Source organism: Cryptococcus neoformans (assembly GCF_000091045.1).
Source record: "Cryptococcus neoformans var. neoformans JEC21 chromosome 11 sequence".
Classification (NCBI taxonomy): Eukaryota; Fungi; Basidiomycota; class Tremellomycetes; order Tremellales; family Cryptococcaceae; genus Cryptococcus; species Cryptococcus deneoformans.
The window spans coordinates 855,001-873,166 of NC_006680.1; the positions used below are offsets into that span (position 1 = coordinate 855,001).

An 18,166-nucleotide genomic window follows, 5' to 3' on the forward strand; every position below is an offset into this window, starting at 1 on the left:
CCAGCGGAATTTGTGTAACATGCGGAAAGCCGCGAATGACCTTGCCGAACTGTTTTCCATTGGGTGGAGGGGCGGGTGGAGGAGAAAATGGAAGTGGAGAAGGCGTTGGAGGAGAGTGGAGGCGACAGTCGGGCAATTGGCAAATTACGTATCCCGCCCTTATCACCACGTTATCAGTGTTGTTCCTTGCAGTGCTCTGTTGCGGCCAAGTATAAAAGCAACACCCTCGACAGTCACTGCAAATATCGTTAACCACAGCTGGAACATAGCGACTGAAAATGACTTCTGAGAACAAGATGCGATACGGTAAGACTTTTCGCTGTCGATAATCGATGGGTTGGATACTGACCAAATCGTCCGTTGCCCAGTCCGTCTCGGCAAGAGCGGTTTGAAAGTATCCAAGATCATTTTGTAAATTGCATCTTTCTTATACCTGAGAGCAGACTTCAGCTGATCATACCCTCCACTTGCAGAGGCTGCATGTGTACGTCGGCCTTCACATTATCGGAGCTGCGATTGCTGATGTTCGACCTGTTTAGCTTATGGTGATCCGGAGTGAGTCAACAAGTTCCGAGTCCTTTCGGTCAGCACTGAAGGGTTTTTGAACAGGTGGCATGAGTGGGTTCTGAGAGAGAAGGAAGGAATCGAACATATCAAGTATGCGTACGCGAATGGAATCAACACATTTGAGTGCGTATCTTCGTCCCGTGACAATGTTACGTACTGACCGATATTCAATAGCACCGCCGATATGTGAGCCCCACCCCATGCCCTCAAATAATTTTCAGTTCCTGACAAGTTACTCAGCTACTCCTGTGGTGCGTCAGAAGAGATTCTCGGAAAGGCCATCCGGGAGATCGACTGCTCCCGAGAGGATGTAGTGATTCTCACCAAGTTATTTATGCCCGTTACCCACGATAGCCGTGCGCCACCCCCTCCTTTCCCTGATCTCGATAAATCCGGATATACGAACCAGTACGGATTGAGCCGAAAGGTAAGGACTGCACTTGTTGAATTGAAGGCCAAAAAAAGGTCTAAACTGGGAGTTTGTAGCATATCTTCGCCGCTGTGCAAGCATCCCTCAAGAGGCTCAATGTAGAGTATATCGATGTCCTCCAGTGTCATCGATTTGACTATAATACTCCCATAGAAGAGACTGTCAGTCACTTTGCTTTCCGGATAACCATGAATTGCGCTTGTCTAACTTTTGCAGATGCAAGCCTTACACGACGTAGTCCAGAAGGGTTGGGTCAGATATATCGGCATGTCTAGGTTAGTGTCTTGTCTGAATCAATGGCTGCGTGCTGATTGTAGTGGGACAGTTGTTGGGCATACCAGTTCCATGCCATGCAGAGTAAATGACCTCTTCCCCTCAGTGGTGTAGACTGACATCCACGACAGACTACGCTATCAACAACCGTCTCACCCCATTCGTCTCTATGCAAAACTTCCACAACGCCGCGTATCGTGAGGAAGAACGTGAGATGATTCCTACTTTGCAGGTATGCCCTTTCCCCCCCTTCCTTTCTCTCGTATAGCCATATGCTCATCTGCTGGGTAGATGTTCGGTGTTGGATGTATTCCCTGGTCTCCTCTCGCACGAGGATTCCTCACTCGACCCTGGAAAGACTCTGCCACACTTCGAACCCAATCAGACGCGTAAGTAGCCTCTCTTTTTCTCTCTCTCTCGCTCTTTTCAGAATACATTCTGAGCCGTGATTTGTATAGTCTCTACAAGGCCCGCGGTTTCGCCGACCCAGCCGTTGCCAAACAGCGCATTAACGAAGCCATCGAGCAAATTGCCGAGAAGAGGGGTATCAGTATGGCCCAGGTCGCGTTGGCTTGGTCGTTGAGCAAGGAGTATATCACAGCGCCTATCGTGGGGACCACTAGTCTTGATAAGCTCAAGGATCTACTTGGTAAGTTTTGTTTTGTTTGAAACAGTCGATACGAGGGACAGGAGTTGGGCTGGGATGCTGATTTCTTTGGGGTGAATCTAGCTGCGGTAAATTTGGAGCTTACGGAGGAAGAAAAAAAGGCAATTGAGGAGCACTATGTTCCACAGGAAGTTGTAAGCGATACTTGCCCTTTAGCTCTTGGTGAAAACTAACTCCCAATTTTCCAAGACTGGTCACCAGTAATCCAGGAAGCGCAAACCGCAATTGAAGGGAATTAAACGTGGTTTCCTTGGGTAGTCGAAAGCCAACGTGGTAAATAAAAGATCGAATGGATTGTTGGGAATGCTCTCTTCTTACAGTTACCAGTAACTGCTCCCATAAGCATTACTTGACCTCTATCGGTTCAAAGCCATAAACTTTCAGCGTCGATCATAGAGGAAAAGGAACAATGGGATGTCTAAAATAACATTACAACAGATACGCATAGTGTGTGATTATATGATTGTATTTATTGATAGCAGCATGACCCCAATCTATTTACCATCTTCACTTTACGGGAAACATCCTGGGCATCTCTTTCAACCGCCCTTCCTGATTTCCAGCCCCATATCCTCAACCGGTATAGTCTCTTTTTGAAATTCCCTTGGCCTCCTCCATCTCTACATCCTCCCCCTTTTTCTTACGGATATGCAATAACCGCTGGTACAGAGACCTGTTTCCAGCGAAAAAGAACAGGAAAGGGATGACGACCACCGCCATACCGAAGCAGAACCAGATCGTAGCTGCCCATCCGTTGGGTACGTGATCGTACATCTGGCCGCCGACTATGGTTCCAATAGCGCTAGATATAGCTAATAAAGGTGGATGGGAAAGAGATGCAAGTTAAGATTGTTTAGTAGCCATTTTTGGTTGAATAGGGGATCGAAACTTACCGAAAGCGATGTTCATAGCAGCGAATTGATCTATGGAACACATCAATTAAATTACCTGACCAGATGCGATACATGGCCGAACAACCTACGAATTTCACTGACACCGTCAATGTTTCGCGCAACCATCGTCACCTCCAGGCCTGTCGGCGCCATCGCACAATTGGGGAAGATATCTACCATTTGACCCAATGAAAGTCAGTAATTTTGAGGTCAACATATGGGTTACCATATTACAATTAGCAAAGGCGAATACATACCGGAGAAGGCGAAGAAGACAATAAATGCACTCAAACTCTTTTTCAGGAGCAAAAGAGGTAGCCATGGAAGTGTGAGTACCATAGCCGGCAGCATGAGCCATTCAGCGCCATATTTGTCGGCGAGAGCACCGACAATTGGGCCGCAGAAGAATGTTGGAGCAGCAGCGGCCACTGATGGTTACGAATGAGCACGGATACAGGGGATCAACAAGGGGAGGAGACGTACAGTAAATGAGGCCAACAAAGTCGGAGTCTTTCCCCCAGAGGCTTTGTACATGAAGTGTCAACCTGATTCATATATTAGCTATCCAATCTTCATCGTTTGATAACCATGAACCACTTACGTAGGCTCTAAAGCACCGATGATCGTCCCGTACGCAAACATCTGTATGAACGAAGTCATGCCCCTTGGCGAACTAGCCAATGCCACAAGCACCTGCCAAGGAGATAACTCCACTCCCGACAGCCTTGCCTTCTCTGCTGTCGTCAAATGGATAAAAGGTGAAGTTTCCGCCTGGGCCGGCATGATGACTTCACCATTTACTACTTTGGGTTGAAGACTTCCAGGGGCAAGATTGAGGCGCCTTTCTTCCCATTTGCGGAGGTCGGTACGCTCAAGGACGAAGAGGCGCATAATCAGATCGATGAAACAGATGATGATGCAAAAGATGAAGGGAGCATGCCAGCCTAGTTTGGAGTAAAGTACACCGCCAATGGGAGGAGCCTACGGTGGGTTGACGTGTTAGCTCGTGTATATGGCTTTTCAAGCATGCATATTAATTGAGAACACGTACAACGGTTGTGCCGATGGACACTCCTGCCATGGCAAACCCGACTTGACGGCCAATATGCTCCTCATCCACATTTTCACATCTGCATTCAGGTCAGCCAGAGCCTTAAAATTTCCTTGGCCATGTACGCTTACATTAAAGCGAATCCGACTGAATACATTAGATACATCAGTTAACAATGTTCATTTCGGTGGATCATGGACTCACCAGACCACACAACAGTACTTGAAGCTCCCTGCAAGAATCTGCTGAGGACCATAGCCCAAAATGGGTTGACGAGCATGAATAAGACCAAAGCGAGTTCCAGGATTATTATAGCGATAACGAGTGGAATACGGCGGAAGGGGTATCTGTGGAAGAAGTAGGCTACCGGCAAGGTACAAAACAATATCCCCATTGAGTAGGCGAACAGTAGCCAAGCAGTGAGCGTTGAGACATTGGAGTAACCCGTATTTTGCAATCGATAGGGGAGGACTGGTATGATAATAGTCTACGGTATCGTCCACCAGTTAGTTATAATAAGTATCATTTCCATATTGGGATGATACACTCACATAGGTGAGGGCTTCTGTACATGTTCCTAATGAGACTACTAAGGTGATGAACCATGCAGAACTTCTCCACTAGATTGATAGACATGTCAATCAGTTTTTTAGAGCTCGTAACAGCTTATATATCGTTCGCCTTACCTTTGCTCCCCAAGGCATAGGCTGAATGATATCAGTATGCTCCGAGGACGGTTCATAGATCACAAGAGTATTGAGATTCGTGCCATGGTCGCAAACTTCATTTATTGCGGCGCATGAGGCATCAATGGCGATTGTATCTTTCATGGCTCAAGAGTTGGATTTGTTGTTGGTTGTAATTGTTTGTTGTGTGCTTGAGAACAGCGAGTATGATGTAGTGATAAGTACCTAAAATCCATTATGTAGACAATTTGGCAAGGGTATTTATACAAAATCTCATTTCATCCAAGCATGGTGATACGAGGAATGTACAGCAGCTAGCCGTGAGTCGGACCAGTCACACTGCAAAACCATCTTGCTCGTATATCTCGTTTATCTCGCCACTTGCGCCACACTCGTTACTTTCGGTATTTTCGTCTCGCTCCCTTTTTTCAACAGATCCTTTCGGCATTTTCCCTCGGTCATCATCACCTGCAAGCATCCGAGAAGTGATTAATGCAGCCGCAGTGCAACACCACTCCGACTCTTTCGATCGTCCGTCGGCATCATCAAACTGACATGAGAACCTCCCCGCCTTGTCCCTCTTGCGTGTGTTATCGGCACTGACGCTGTTGTCTCGCACCGGGTCAACAGCGTTATCTAACTATCTAATTTGATTCCTTCAGAAGTCTACCTCCTAAGTTACGTCATGATGCTCTCGAGCCATAACGGCAATGGGATTGTTCATTGAAAAATTGGAACACTGCATCTAACGCTTCGTCATCAAAGTAACGGGATACCGACAGCATTTCATATTTTATCTATTTTCATATAATCTAATCGTATTACCCGACTAATGACCAACCATCTTCAACGCAGCCTCTCCATACCTTGCTCCAACCGGCTTAGCCCTCTGCACCAGCTCCCTAATTTCAGCAATCTCCGTTTCGCTAAGCTCAATCTTCCCAGCCGCAAAGTTTTCCTCCAGTCTCTCAGAGGTTTTAGTGCCAGGGATGGGGATCGCACCTTGGCTGATGACCCATGCGAGAGCGATTTGGCCCGAAGTACATCCTTTGGCTTTGGCGAGCTTTACGAATTCATCGACGATCTGGAGGTTCTTGGGCATGTTTTCTTTGCTGAAGCGAGGGATGGTTCGTCGGATGTCATTTTCGGGGAAGTCATCCGGGCTTCGATACCTATTCACCGGTGTTAGGGAAGAAGCTATGAGAATGTATTGAGGAGAAATCGTACTTACTTGCCGGAGAGAATACCCTTACCCAGAGGCGAGTAGGCAATAATGTTGACACCAAGCTCTTTGGCGGCATCGATCAGACCGTTGTCTTCATGATCTGTGAACCAAGGAGAGTATTCGATCTGGAGGGCGTCAATCTTGGCAACTACATTTAACCGTCAGCTGACGCCATCCAAACAAGCATTCCGAATACACAAAACTTACTGGAACAAGCTTTTCGGAGGGTAGCCACACCACATTCACTTAGACCGATGTACTTGCACTTGCCAGCCTTTCTTAAACCATCAAGGGCTGCGATAGACTCCTCAAGGGGAGTATCGGGATCAATACGGTGGAGATAATAGAGGTCAGGGTAAGATCCAAGTCGCTCCTTAGTACCTTCAATATATTTGTTGATGTGGGAGGCCTTGTTGGTGACGTTTCCGAGGCCTTCGGAACCGGGCTCCAAGCACTGAGATGCGTCAGTCGGTATTTTCTTTTTGGGCTGCTATTGTCTCTACTAGATTGTACTTACGTCAAAGCCGCATTTGGAGGCAATAAAGACCTTATCACGAGCGCCACTTTCCTTAAAGAACTCGCCCAACAGTTTCTCGTTGTGGCCCTTGCCATAAACGACAGCAGAGTCCCAGAAAGTGCACCCGAGATCCACAGCCTTCTTCAAGGTGACCTTGGACACATTATCGTCGGCAGGTCCGTAACTCTGAGAAAAGCCCATGCATCTGTTTAACGGGAAATCCTGGTCAGCCAACCTCGCTGAATGGCTGTAGCCACAGTAAGACACTCACCCGAAGCCAGGGACAGGTACGGAGATGTCTTGAAACTTGAGTTGTTGAGGCATGGTGCGGGTAAAGAGTTTGAGTTTGAATGAAGATTGCAAGGCTTTCCACATGGCGACTCCTTTATATACTCGCTGTCGCCTTAGAATGACGACAAGAATTATGCCAAATCATCATCTCTCCAGCAGTCACTGAATGAGTGTATATACAAACATGACGCGGAGTACTTGACTACGGCGTGACAAGAGTGGAGGAGTTGAGGGGTGGAGGTGGAGGTGGAGGTGGAGTTAAAGGGTGGAATTAAAAGGTGGAGGTGGAGGCAGTCGGAAAAATAAAAATGGAGGAGCAAGAGGTGGAGGCAGAGAAGGAGGGCAGAGAAGAAGTGGAGGAAGGGGATGGAGAGAGGGTTTTTTACCGTCATTTGAGAACATCCCATTAAAAATGTCGCTTGCCCGTCGGCTCCATCTTCATGAAAGCGAGACATCCCGACAAGCTGCAATGAAATCCTGCGTGCCCGCCGGCCTATTTTGATGAAGCCAAACATCCTGATTAGCTGCCAAAGCTATATAAGACTTCCAAGCCCATCTATCCAAATCCTTCCAACAGATCGTAGATAACTTCCACTACAGCTGAATCTTTCAATAATCACAATGGTTGCCGACAACGAATTCAAAGGCTGGGCTGGTTTGGACGAGAAGGCCTGCGACGGCCACATGTCATTCCAGGAGTTCACTCCCAAGAAGTGGGATGAAGACGACGTCGATGGTGAGTATCGTCTGCTGGAGTAATGGAAGCCGACGGAGCTGACATGTCAACAGTCAAAATTTTGTACTGCGGTATCTGTGGTTCAGATGTCTCCTCTTTAACTGGTGAATGGGGACCTGTAAAGGACATCTGCCCCCAGGTTTGCGGCCACGAAATCGTTGGTGAGGTTGTGAGGGTCGGCACCTCTCCCGAAAACGGCCTTAAGATTGGTGACCTCGTCGGTATTGGTGCCCAGTCAGACTCTTGTCGTGAATGCGAATGGTGCAAGGAAGGTCAGTAATCTCTATTACAATCCAACTTGCAACAAGTACTGACATGTAGATGCTAGGCAAGGAAAACTACTGTGCTACCCAAACCATCACTTTTAACTACCCCTACAACCGTGGTCCCAATGGCAAGGGGTCCATCGCCCGAGGTGGTTTTGCCAAGTACTGGCGAGGACCTTCCAAGTTTGCTGTCCCGCTTCCTTCCGGCCTCGAGCCTGACGTTGCGGCACCTATGCTTTGTGGTGGTGTCACCGTCTACAGCCCCCTCGCCCGTTTTGAAATCGGTACCAAGCGCAAGCGCGTCGGTGTCATCGGTGTCGGTGGTCTCGGTCACATGGCTATCCTTTTTGCCAAGGCTATGGGCGCCGAGGTGACTGCTATCTCTCGAACTGATGCGAAGAAGGAGGACGCCTTCAAGCTTGGTGCTACCGATTACTTTGCTACTGGTGGTGACTTGCAGGAGGCTGTCAAGGCTCGCACTCGATCTCTCGACTTTATTCTCTGTACTATCAGTAAGTCATCATCGTCAATGGACTTCTACCCCAACTTGTATGCTGATTCTTGTACTATCAGACCCTGAAAGCTTCTCCATCAGCGACTACCTCCCCCTCCTCACCCCCGCCGGTGTCTTCTGCATCGTCGGCGTCATCCCCACCCCTTTGCAAGTCCCCGCTTTCCCTCTTATCATGAACAGCGCTTGCGTCGCCGGTTCCAACATCGGTAGCCCCAAGGAGATTACTGAAATGTTCGAATTCGCCGTTAAGCACAACATTAAGCCTTGGATCCAGAAGTGGAACTTCGACGATATCAACAAGGCGTTGCCTTCTTTCCAAAAAGGTGATCCTAGGTATAGGTTCGTCTTGGTCAACGCCGATAATGGCGGCAAGCTTTAAGGGACTTGCGATGACCTTCTGTTCTTAAAAATTTAACGAGTCAATAGAGGTTTTTTGGGGTATAGGTGGTAACAAAATTTGTCGTCGTATGTCTAGCATGTATTCATATGCTGGAGTCTCTACGTCAAACCATGACAATAACTGGTAAAGTGGAGAAAGATCACTGACCGGAAAAACACAAAGTGAATAATTGTGCGATGTTAGCTGCGGCGATTACTAATAATAGGCGTTGCCAAACATTCAAAAAGTAGCTGTGGTGATTTCTACAAGTGAGAACCTTGAATTATGCGGTATGGCTATATGGCCCGAGAAACTGTGTCGTTGTTTTCGTTGAGCGACTCATTATGACGAAGTTGAGAGGCAAATCGGAGAAAAGTTGATAGCGAACAATGATATTTTGCATTCTTTGATGATTCGATCTTCTTTCGGTATTATTAGCTTTGAACAAACTTCCACGTCATAAGGTATCCATCTAAAGTCGTCTACGCAGCCTCGAATCCGCAAGTCTTTCTACAATCCCATCCGTTTATCTTCCCAATTCTCAATTCTCCCGAGAAATATGCCTCGTCCAACCTTGAAAACATTCCTTCTTCTCTTATTCTACCCTCTCTTTATCCTTCTCCACCTGACCTTCTCCGTTTTCTCTCTGCTTCTCCGCATCTACCAAGCCCTCACTACCTCCCTTTCCTCCACTATCGACATCGAACATGTTCTTCCTCCGAAGCATATTGGCTTGGTGCTTGTACCAACCTTGCGATCTGGTGGTGTAAGATGGAGAGCAGGTGGAGTGTCGGGGAAAGACAGGAGAAAAAGAGAGAGAGAGGGGTTGGTAGAGAGTGTACGGAGGGTCGTGGAATGGGCTGGGGAGAGAGGTGTTCAAGAGGTTTCAGTATGGGATGGGCAAGGTATCTGACTTTTTTGATAGTTTGTTCTTATAATATGTTCATTTGCTAATATGGAGTGTATAAGGCTTGACACAGTCCGCTTTACCAATCTTTCTTCGCACTCTTTCCTCCACTTCCACTTTACCTCCTTCACCGCCTTTATCACCACCTACAGAACCCACTCAAGACACTTCTTCTCTTTCCACTGAATCAACCAAATCCAATGAAAGGCGAGAACGAAGGGAACCAGTCATCTCCCCGACACACACAAGACGTCCGTCTTCTGAGTTTATTGTCGGTGCTGGTGTAACGAGTATCACTGTCTGGCCAGGAGGAAAAGGAAGGGAAATGGCAATTCACCTTTTACCACCCTCCAGCTCTGCACCCGCCATCGCATCTTTGACAAGGAGTTATGCAGCAGAGCAAGTACCTTTGGAGGATATTACCGTGAAGAGGGTTGATGAGGACATGAGGCGTGAGTCTGTCTTTTTTAACATGAAACAGACAGAAGCAGGTATTCAAGGTTATGAAATATAATAGAGCATTTGCATTTTACAAACTACCCTGATTTGTTAATCCTTCATCAACTTTCACCACCGCCATTCTATAGCGCTTTACTACCCCGCCGAGCACCAGAATTGTGGGGGTATCCCTTCTGGGCTTTACGTATCACCGAAATTTAGTACGTTCTCTTCCTCCCCATTTTCCGTTATATTCTGCTTTAATCGAATATGTGATACTAAACCAACTGGAGCAGCCAACATCCAACCCCAATCCCATTCCTTCACCACCTGACACCCCTCATTACTGCCCTTCGTACTTCTGCTCTTCCATTCGTGCGTAAAATCGGACACAGCATATCTATCCCGGACCGGCCGGCAGAAGAGGTTTTGAGTAGGGACGAGTGGGATGGGGCGATGAGAGCTTGGGTAAAAGTTGAGCAGAGGTTAGGGCGGTGAGAGAGATGCGATGTGGGCCATAGTGTTATGTAGATTGTTGTGTATTTTTTGTGTATGCATATACATATCTTTATGCACTGCACGCGTTGCTTTATGGGAGGTCAATTAGGGCCATGGTATGCTTGGCGTAACTAAGCATAAAGTCCCATTGTCTGGTACGACAGAGTGGCACCATGCGGAGCGAGTTCCCTCTTTCCGTTCGTCATATATGCATTACAAACACCATCCTAGACTTCTATTGAGTCTCCTCACACTTCTACTGGGTCTGCGCCCCGTACCCTCTCAAACCCTCTGCAAACTTCCATTCTGTAGGAGCTGATCTAGAGTCACTGATCTTGACACCTTCATCTGTGATAGTAGCGACTTGGTACTATTTCCTCTTATCAGACAAATGTTTTCAACCATAAGAGATATAAACTGACCTTGTTGATACTTCTCGCATCCCTGTAGAACAACACCTTCATACAATCATCAATCAATTTCTCCGCCTCCTCCTGCGTCAACAATGGCCCCTTGCCATCAATCCCCGCCTTTGCTTCATATGCTTCCCTCAATAGCGGTTGCGCGAGATGGGCTCCAAAGCCCGTCGCGAGTGTGGGCGCAGAATAAGTTGTACCAAGCAAATCGACATATGCGAGGAAACTTTCTTTTTTGGTGTCGTCCCAACCACCGACGAGGACGGCGTTCCAGATGGGGTCAACTTTGCTTCGACGAGCGTAGAAGAGATTGGAGAGAAGAGTGTAAATATTGGAAGGAGAAAGCGATGGGTGGGAATCGGTCAGGGAGAGAGCAGATTCCTCTCGTCTACATAATTCTGTCAGCATCACATCTTACGCCGTTTTCCACAGATGGACATACAAGAGTCCATCGAGCTCCCTTTTCAACCACTGATAATCAGACATGTCGCCCGCCACACCCAAAAGGGTATGTTTCCCCAGAGGATGAAGACGCTGGATATCTCTAAACCTCGCAAGAGAACCGTATGAACCGAGGTTATCAGCCGCAATCATCACGCCCTTGTCAAACTTGATGCCGAGAACAGAAGTACCGGTGACAAGAGGTTGTTGGGTGTGGGACATGGGACCATGGTGGGAAGAAGTGTTGTGGCGCTGCGTTTGTCCGAGGGGAAAGGTGTTGTAGTCGTTGAAAGCAGAGTTTGCTGGAGCGGGCTGTTTCCAGAGGGCGGGGTGCTGCGTTATGTCAGCGCTGGATATGGTGTCCTCCGTCCGCCGTGGAAACTTACGTTTGAGATGGCCATCTTGGACAGATATAGAGCAAAATAAAGAAAATGAGAAAGTGCAGACAAGAGCGACGATGATGACTGTGAGGGACGACGCGAGTGCGAGAGAGAGTAATTACGTAATGCCAATGACGCGCTCCTTTGTGGGGTCGTGGATGGAGATGATCCCGAGTGGACTCAACTCTATCATTTCCTGTCATTACATTTATTTGGCTATACACAATGAGTGAACAACAGTTCTTCGAGACCATCACAAAGGTAACTGCATGCGATTTCCTGAATGGACTTCAGCTCACACGGCATAGTCTTTTACAGACGTTACCATCACCGAGCGGGGTGTCGATACTGCCGAGTTCCTCGAGGCTGCGGAGGGTTTAGTCAAGATCTTCAGTAAGCGCTCCTAATCTGTGGGCTGCATGCTGTAGGCGTTAACTGGGTTCCATAGACCTCTTTGGTAACCCCGCTTTCGCTGTTGTGCAAAACGACTTAACCGGTAACATTGCCGTACGCTCCTCCTTTGCCTTTAGTATATCAGACACCTTACCTTATTTCATTTGATCCACATTTAGAAAATCCGAGCGTACCTCGCCAAAGACCCCGCTTCCGCCGCCACCCTTGAGTCCCTCCTCGCTTCTGAAAAAGCCAATATCCCCAAGGCCAAGGACCGAGTCGCGACCGATGCCTTGATGTGGTTGCTTCGTGGTCTTAAATTCACCTCTTTGGGCTTGAAAATCAACCTTGAGAACAAGGACGAAGAGCTTTCTGCCAGTTTTACCAAAGCTTATGAACAAAGCTTAAAGAAGTATCATGGTATGATGATTAGACCCGTGTTCTACGTGAGTCATTGCACAGACCATAACTGCAAGCAGTCGTACCATACAGCTTTGCCTGGCTAACCTGCTGCTCTTCTTCGGTATACAGCTCGCTATGAAGGCCTGCCCTTACCGTGCCACCTTCTATCCCAAGCTCGGCCAGCCCCAGGAAGAAGTCATGCCCAAGCTCGAGGCTTGGCTCAAGGCTTTGTACGAGATTGTCGAGAAGGAGGAAGGTGTCTTCAAGGCTGGCTCTTACGGCGAAATCTAGAGTAATGGAATTCCTAGTTTACAAGTCATTTATTGCGTCCGTGCTGCGATCTAAATTGGGATAGTAGCGTGCACGAGGCTTATGCCTTGCAGTAACACATTGCAGTAATGCTTGTACAATATGCAGTTGCAGTTACGTATATGTGCATGGTTGACCGGCTCGGGACGCCACACATTGAGAATAATTTGGTTCCGGGTTTTTTTTTTTGATGCCGCCTCTTTCGCGACGCGTCTGTAAACAAAACAAAACAACTGAAAACGAACCTCGAATGCCATAAACATTCTTCTTTTCTCGTCCCCATTTATAGCAGCCACAATGGCAGAATTCACACTGCAAGAACACCTCCTCGCCCTCTCAGATCCACCGCTGTACCAAATTTCCGCAGAACTCGACATCCCTTCTCTCCGAACATCCTCCATCGATTCCTCCCTTTCCTCCGCCATTGAAGAAATCGCAGGTGATCCGGAATCCATCGTGAACTCCTCCCCATCGACGTTCGACGTCTTCCGCTCCATCCTCAAGCATGCAGACCAACCAAACGTTGATTCTGGCATACTCACCAAATTGCTGGATGTGATTGTCTCAGGGCTGAGTTATCACTCGAGCACGGTGATGGCGATTGTCAATGGACAAGGGTTTGGTGCTGAAGCCGATATGGATGCGCCAATGGTACATAAGCAGCCGCTTGAAATGTGGGCGTTTCTGCTGCAGTGGTTTGTCAATGCCGCAGAGCGCGGGGCGGGAAAGACGAACGATGAACCGAGACAGGCAATGACTGGGAGAGGTAAAAAGAAGACTACCAAAACCGCAGGTGGAGCTGGGATATCAACATCATTCGTATTTTCAGATCACCTCCCCCTAGTGCTCGGTACGATGCACAAAACTCTCCGAATACCAACTTCACGATTATGGCGTACCTCTTCCGAAAGAGAAGCCTTCATCTCGTGCTTTGTCAAACCCGCATACCAACTCGCCGAGACAGAGGCATACCTCAAAATTTCCGAGATCCGCCTGGGCATATTCAAAGTCATCTGTCTCGCTGTCAAATTCCATCAACATGCTTTTGGGGCCCAAACATCGATTATGCAGAATTTGACGTATTTCGAACATCTCTCGGAACCGATGGCGGAGCTGCTGGCGATTTTGGAAAAAGAATTTGATTTTTCGCAGTTGGGAGAAGAAGTTCTCAGGGATGTAGCGGGAAAGAGCTTTGCGCATAATGATGCGAAAGGTCCGAGGAGTTTTTCGAGGTTTCTCGTTAGGCTGACAGAGTTGAGTCCAAGGATGGTGCAGAAGCAGATGCCATTGCTGCTCGCACATCTCGATAGCGACGTAGGTCCCCTTGTTACCCTTTAGTCCATGGATGCTTTCGGGAAGATTGGACTAATGTTGCGATTTCAGGCGCACCCTATGCGAATGGCTATTGTAGAGATCATCGGTATCCTCATCAAAGACATTTCATCATCTGATGAAGGTGACGAAGAGCAAAAGACGAAGCAGATCCAGAGGTTCTTTGAGTTGTTGATGGAGAGATTTTTGGATCTGAACTCTTGGGTGAGATGTAAAGTCCTGACAACATTGATCAAGCTCTGCGAGTAAGTGGCGTAGTCTTCATTATGCAAGAACGGACGTTGAGATAGTTTACAATTAACCTGACACAAATAGCCTACCCGCCAAATTTCCTAAACAGCGTCATCAAATTACCGAACTTACCATTCGCACACTTGAAGATAAGACATCGTCTGCTCGTCGATATGCTATCCAACTGCTGTGTAAACTACTGGAGACTCATCCATTCGGTGCACTTCATGGCGGGACGTTGAATTTGCAAGAGTGGCAAGAGAGGTACGAAAAGGTGGCAGAGGAGTTGAAAAAGGTGGATGCGCAAGAATTGGAAATGGCGAAACGGGAAGTGGGGGTTGAGGATGATGATGAGGAAGGTGAAGATGATGAAGAGCAGAAAGAGGATGAAGAAGGGACTAAATTCAACAAAGAAAAAGAAGACGGGGATAAAGAGGAAGACGACGAGGCTCAAAACGAATCCACCCCAAAACCCAAGAAGAAGAAACCTCGTCAATCCCAACTCGACCTATCCGCCATCCAATCTGAACAAGCCTCCATCGATCCCAACCTCATCACCAAATTGCGTCTTACCAAGAAATACTATGGCGATGCTCTCCGATTCATCAACCAACTGGAATCTGCCATCCCAACCTTGTGCCAATTACTCGTCTCCACCACGAAAACAGAAGTCCTTGAATCCATGCGGTTCTTTAGGGTTGCGTACGAGTATGATATCGCCTCGGCCGAACAGGGAATCAAGACGATGTTGCATTTGATTTGGACAAAGGATAATAACGCGACGGCTGGGGAGGAAGGGGAAGGAAAAGGGATTCGGGGCAGTGTGATTGAGTGCTATAGGAGTTTATATTTCGATGTGGTGCCGGATCTATCGCCAAAGCAGCAGGTGAATAGGATCACAAAGAATATGATTGAGTAAGTATCGTCATTCCCGTAGATTTGGAAGGGGAAGAGGCTGATGATGACGCCCTTTTCCGGGATAGACGGACGTATGGTGCTACGTTGGCAGAGTTGACAAGTCTGGAAGAGTTGATGCGCACGATGATGGGAGAGAATATGGTGCATACCGATGTTGTCAACAAGCTCTGGCAAGTTTACAGTGCGTCTCCTACCTTTTCTTCTTTTAACTATCAACCTTCCCCCTGAAGGTGGAGCTGATTAAGAATGGTTTCGTTTTGAGTAGGTACGGAACAAGAAATCCCCAAGGCGCAGAGGCAAGGGGCAATCATCATTCTCGGGATGTTGGCCCTGGCCAAGAAAGAGGTGGTAACCGAGAAGGTGGACAAACTATTGAAGATTGGTTTAGGACCACTTGGAATGGTAAGCAGGAACCAAAATTAATTATAGTGCAAAGGGTTTTGAGAGCTGATGGACAATGTGTCGAATCATAGCAAGATTTGGTGCTGGCGAAGTATACTTGTATCGCTCTTCAACGTCTTAGCGGGTCTGCGAAGAAAGTCAAAGGTTTGCTTTTTCCCTCCGCTCAATAGAAGGTGTGATCCACGGAGACTGATTCTTTCATATAGGCTCCCTCCAAGACAAAACAATGCGTTTACCAATGGACAATCCTATCTTCACCAAACTCCAAGATATCATCGAGTTTTCTCCCAAATCCCCCCAATGGTTCTCCATGGCTGAACAGGCTGTTAACACCATTTACCTATTGGGTGAACAGCCGGATAGACTTTGTACGAAGATCATAAAAGACTTGACAGCCAAGGTGTTTGAAGCGCCTGAAAAGGAAATGGAGGTCGAGAAGGAAAAGGAGAGGGAGGAAGAAAAAAATGGAGAACTGGAGAATGGAAAACTGGACAATGGAAAACAAGAGATCACTGAAAATGGTGATGTCTCCGTGAGAGCAGATAGCGAGCCGGAAACTGTGGATGATGGTGAAACCTCTCAAACCCAATCCCAACTCGCCCCTACCAATGAAGAGGTTGCGCTTTTGAAAGCACAAGCCAGTAGCTTTAGGATTGCTCAGATGGTTTTCATTGTTGGTCATGTGGCTTTGAAACATATCGTTTATCTTGAGCTTGTGGAGAGGGAGTTCAAGAGGAGGAAGGATGAGAAAGCAAAAGGTAAGTCCAACGTAGCTTCTTTCATCTGCCATTCTTCTTATAGGGTATTGGGAGAACGGAAAAGTTGATCGTCAATGCAGAGAAAGCGGCAGCAAAGGCTGCTGAGAAGGACCAGAACGATCTCGACGCTGTAGCAGGTAATGCCGAGGATGACATCGGTGATCTCATATCCACCATGAAAGAGAAGGAACTGCTGTATGGCGACAAGAGCTTATTGGCCGTGTATGGAGATTTAATCGCGCATATCTGTGCCAGTCCAAAGAAATACAAAGTGAGTTGTCGATGTTAGGTGTGGGAATCGGTGGATACTGAAATGTTTTGATGTAGTATCCTTCACTCCGAGAAGCAGCAACGCTGAGTTTATCAAAGCTCATGTGCGTCTCGTCCCAGTTTTGTGAACAACACTTGCCGTTATTGTTCAAGATTCTCGAGACGAGCAAAGACCCTGTCGTAAGGAGTAATATCGTGATCGCTTTGGGCGATATCGCAGTCTGCTTTGGTAACTTGATTGACGACGTGAGTAATTTCAGTCTGTCTGCACTGGGACGCTCCTAGTTAATACACTAGAGTTAGAACTCCGAACGTCTCTATCAAGGCCTCGCAGATACCGACCTTGTCGTCAAGAAGAACACCCTCATGGTTCTCACCCATCTTATCTTGAACGGTATGATCAAGGTCAAAGGTCAACTGGGTGAAATGGCCAAATGTTTGGAGGATCCCGATCAACGGATCTCGGACCTCGCGAAACTGTTCTTCACAGAGCTGTCGACAAAGGACAATGCGCTGTATAACAACTTGCAGGATGTTATCAGTCATCTGAGTATTGGAGCACATGCCGTTGATGAGGGGACTTTCGAAAGGACAATGCGATTCATTTTCACCTTCATTGAAAAGGTAAGCATTTTGTTCGAAGTCTGTAAAAAGATATAACAAGCTAATGTGTCAAAATAGGAAAAGCAGGCAGAATCAATTGTGGAGAAGCTATGCCAACGATTCAGACAGGCGACAGAGGAGCGACAATGGAGAGACATCTCCTACTGTCTTTCACTCTTACCATTCAAGTCTGAGAGATCCGTCAAAAAGCTCATCGAGGGGTGCGTCTTATATTTATACTTTCAATGAAAGATGTCCTAGACTGATTTGATGACTTCAGTCTGCCATTCTATCAGGATAAACTCCATGAAGAGACAGTGTTTAGACGGTTCACTGAGATCTTGGCCAAGGCTCGAGCGAACAAGGCTTCCAACAAGCCTGAAACTGAATTGCAAGAGTTCGAACGGGTTCGTTTTTTGCCTATTTCTTTCAACCTTTAAACTTATGATGCACGTATCAGATCCTCAACGAGCATCAAGCAAAGGGTCTTGAAGATCAAGCCCTCGAAGCGGACGTATTACGCAAGGCTAAAGCTGCGAAACGCCGTGCCGCTAAACGGCCTCCTGCGGCGACAGCGAGAACGACCCGGAGAAAGCAAGTCATTGAGGAGGATGTTGAGGAAGATGAGGAAGAGACACCAACTGTCGATGAGGAGGAGGCTGAAGAAGAAGAGGCATTTGCACCACGGAAGAAGGTGACCGCAAGAAAGGCGCCACCAAGGAGAGGAGGAAGAAGGAAGAAAGTTGTGGAAAGTGAGGATGAGGATGAAGAGGATGAAGATGAGGATGATGAGTAGGTTCGGTAATAGTCGTGAACGATTATATTCTTCCATATATATGGGTGTTGTAGGATGCATTATGATTTTTTGGCTCTCAACTCAAGTATTTTACCAATTTCCGCTAGGTGTACATCAACTGAGAAGCCTGCCATTTATTACTACTATTATGCGGTGACAAGGAAGTTCTCAAACGGT

General features: G+C 47.3%; 8 protein-coding genes across 8 annotated transcripts; 5 read left to right on the forward strand and 3 right to left on the reverse strand.

Moving 5' to 3' along the window:
* The first annotated feature begins 187 nt into the window (after window positions 1–187).
* CNK02910 (aryl-alcohol dehydrogenase, putative) lies at window positions 188–2,422 on the forward strand. Its single transcript, XM_024658099.1, has 15 exons — window positions 188–306; window positions 369–411; window positions 474–484; window positions 540–555; window positions 610–690; window positions 742–753; window positions 808–994; window positions 1,054–1,158; window positions 1,214–1,272; window positions 1,323–1,354; window positions 1,402–1,502; window positions 1,562–1,659; window positions 1,729–1,919; window positions 2,001–2,071; window positions 2,127–2,422. The coding sequence occupies exons 1-15, from the start codon at window positions 279–281 to the stop codon at window positions 2,139–2,141; spliced, it is 1,050 nt and encodes a 349-aa protein (XP_024513789.1). The 5' UTR covers window positions 188–278; the 3' UTR covers window positions 2,142–2,422.
* Window positions 2,423–2,447: 25 nt separating this feature from the next.
* On the reverse strand, window positions 2,448–4,805 carry CNK02920 (hypothetical protein). Its single transcript, XM_024658100.1, has 11 exons — window positions 4,568–4,805; window positions 4,433–4,501; window positions 4,086–4,368; window positions 4,013–4,028; window positions 3,882–3,960; window positions 3,432–3,811; window positions 3,314–3,375; window positions 3,088–3,258; window positions 2,920–3,003; window positions 2,831–2,860; window positions 2,448–2,749 (listed from the first exon to the last, which is right to left on the reverse strand). The coding sequence occupies exons 1-11, from the start codon at window positions 4,709–4,711 to the stop codon at window positions 2,511–2,513; spliced, it is 1,557 nt and encodes a 518-aa protein (XP_024513790.1). The 5' UTR covers window positions 4,712–4,805; the 3' UTR covers window positions 2,448–2,510.
* Window positions 4,806–5,347: 542 nt separating this feature from the next.
* On the reverse strand, window positions 5,348–7,645 carry CNK02930 (hypothetical protein). The gene is made up of 5 exons (XM_567888.2): window positions 6,581–7,645; window positions 6,310–6,514; window positions 6,000–6,246; window positions 5,799–5,940; window positions 5,348–5,739 (listed from the first exon to the last, which is right to left on the reverse strand). The coding sequence occupies exons 1-5, from the start codon at window positions 6,682–6,684 to the stop codon at window positions 5,397–5,399; spliced, it is 1,041 nt and encodes a 346-aa protein (XP_567888.2). The 5' UTR covers window positions 6,685–7,645; the 3' UTR covers window positions 5,348–5,396.
* Window positions 7,004–8,590, forward strand: CNK02940 (alcohol dehydrogenase (NADP+), putative). The gene is made up of 4 exons (XM_567889.2): window positions 7,004–7,336; window positions 7,390–7,608; window positions 7,665–8,114; window positions 8,176–8,590. The coding sequence occupies exons 1-4, from the start codon at window positions 7,222–7,224 to the stop codon at window positions 8,493–8,495; spliced, it is 1,104 nt and encodes a 367-aa protein (XP_567889.1). The 5' UTR covers window positions 7,004–7,221; the 3' UTR covers window positions 8,496–8,590.
* Window positions 8,591–9,010: 420 nt separating this feature from the next.
* CNK02945 (hypothetical protein) lies at window positions 9,011–10,400 on the forward strand. Its single transcript, XM_024658816.1, has 4 exons — window positions 9,011–9,400; window positions 9,465–9,854; window positions 9,920–10,061; window positions 10,137–10,400. The coding sequence occupies exons 1-4, from the start codon at window positions 9,055–9,057 to the stop codon at window positions 10,336–10,338; spliced, it is 1,080 nt and encodes a 359-aa protein (XP_024514650.1). The 5' UTR covers window positions 9,011–9,054; the 3' UTR covers window positions 10,339–10,400.
* A 29-nt stretch (window positions 10,401–10,429) lies between these two features.
* Window positions 10,430–11,614, reverse strand: CNK02950 (endopeptidase, putative). Its single transcript, XM_567890.2, has 4 exons — window positions 11,582–11,614; window positions 11,197–11,528; window positions 10,761–11,142; window positions 10,430–10,708 (listed from the first exon to the last, which is right to left on the reverse strand). Exons 1-4 carry the CDS (start codon window positions 11,594–11,596, stop codon window positions 10,595–10,597), a joined length of 843 nt encoding a protein of 280 aa, XP_567890.1. The 5' UTR covers window positions 11,597–11,614; the 3' UTR covers window positions 10,430–10,594.
* A 147-nt stretch (window positions 11,615–11,761) lies between these two features.
* Window positions 11,762–12,826, forward strand: CNK02960 (conserved hypothetical protein). Its single transcript, XM_567891.2, has 5 exons — window positions 11,762–11,836; window positions 11,884–11,968; window positions 12,024–12,082; window positions 12,148–12,414; window positions 12,500–12,826. The coding sequence occupies exons 1-5, from the start codon at window positions 11,801–11,803 to the stop codon at window positions 12,659–12,661; spliced, it is 609 nt and encodes a 202-aa protein (XP_567891.1). The 5' UTR covers window positions 11,762–11,800; the 3' UTR covers window positions 12,662–12,826.
* An 80-nt stretch (window positions 12,827–12,906) lies between these two features.
* CNK02970 (mitotic chromosome condensation-related protein, putative) lies at window positions 12,907–18,062 on the forward strand. Its single transcript, XM_567892.2, has 13 exons — window positions 12,907–13,993; window positions 14,063–14,256; window positions 14,327–15,157; window positions 15,226–15,341; window positions 15,426–15,562; window positions 15,634–15,706; window positions 15,769–16,320; window positions 16,401–16,591; window positions 16,648–16,836; window positions 16,894–17,214; window positions 17,272–17,414; window positions 17,474–17,600; window positions 17,654–18,062. The coding sequence occupies exons 1-13, from the start codon at window positions 12,977–12,979 to the stop codon at window positions 17,987–17,989; spliced, it is 4,227 nt and encodes a 1,408-aa protein (XP_567892.1). The 5' UTR covers window positions 12,907–12,976; the 3' UTR covers window positions 17,990–18,062.
* The last annotated feature ends 104 nt before the right edge of the window (window positions 18,063–18,166 follow it).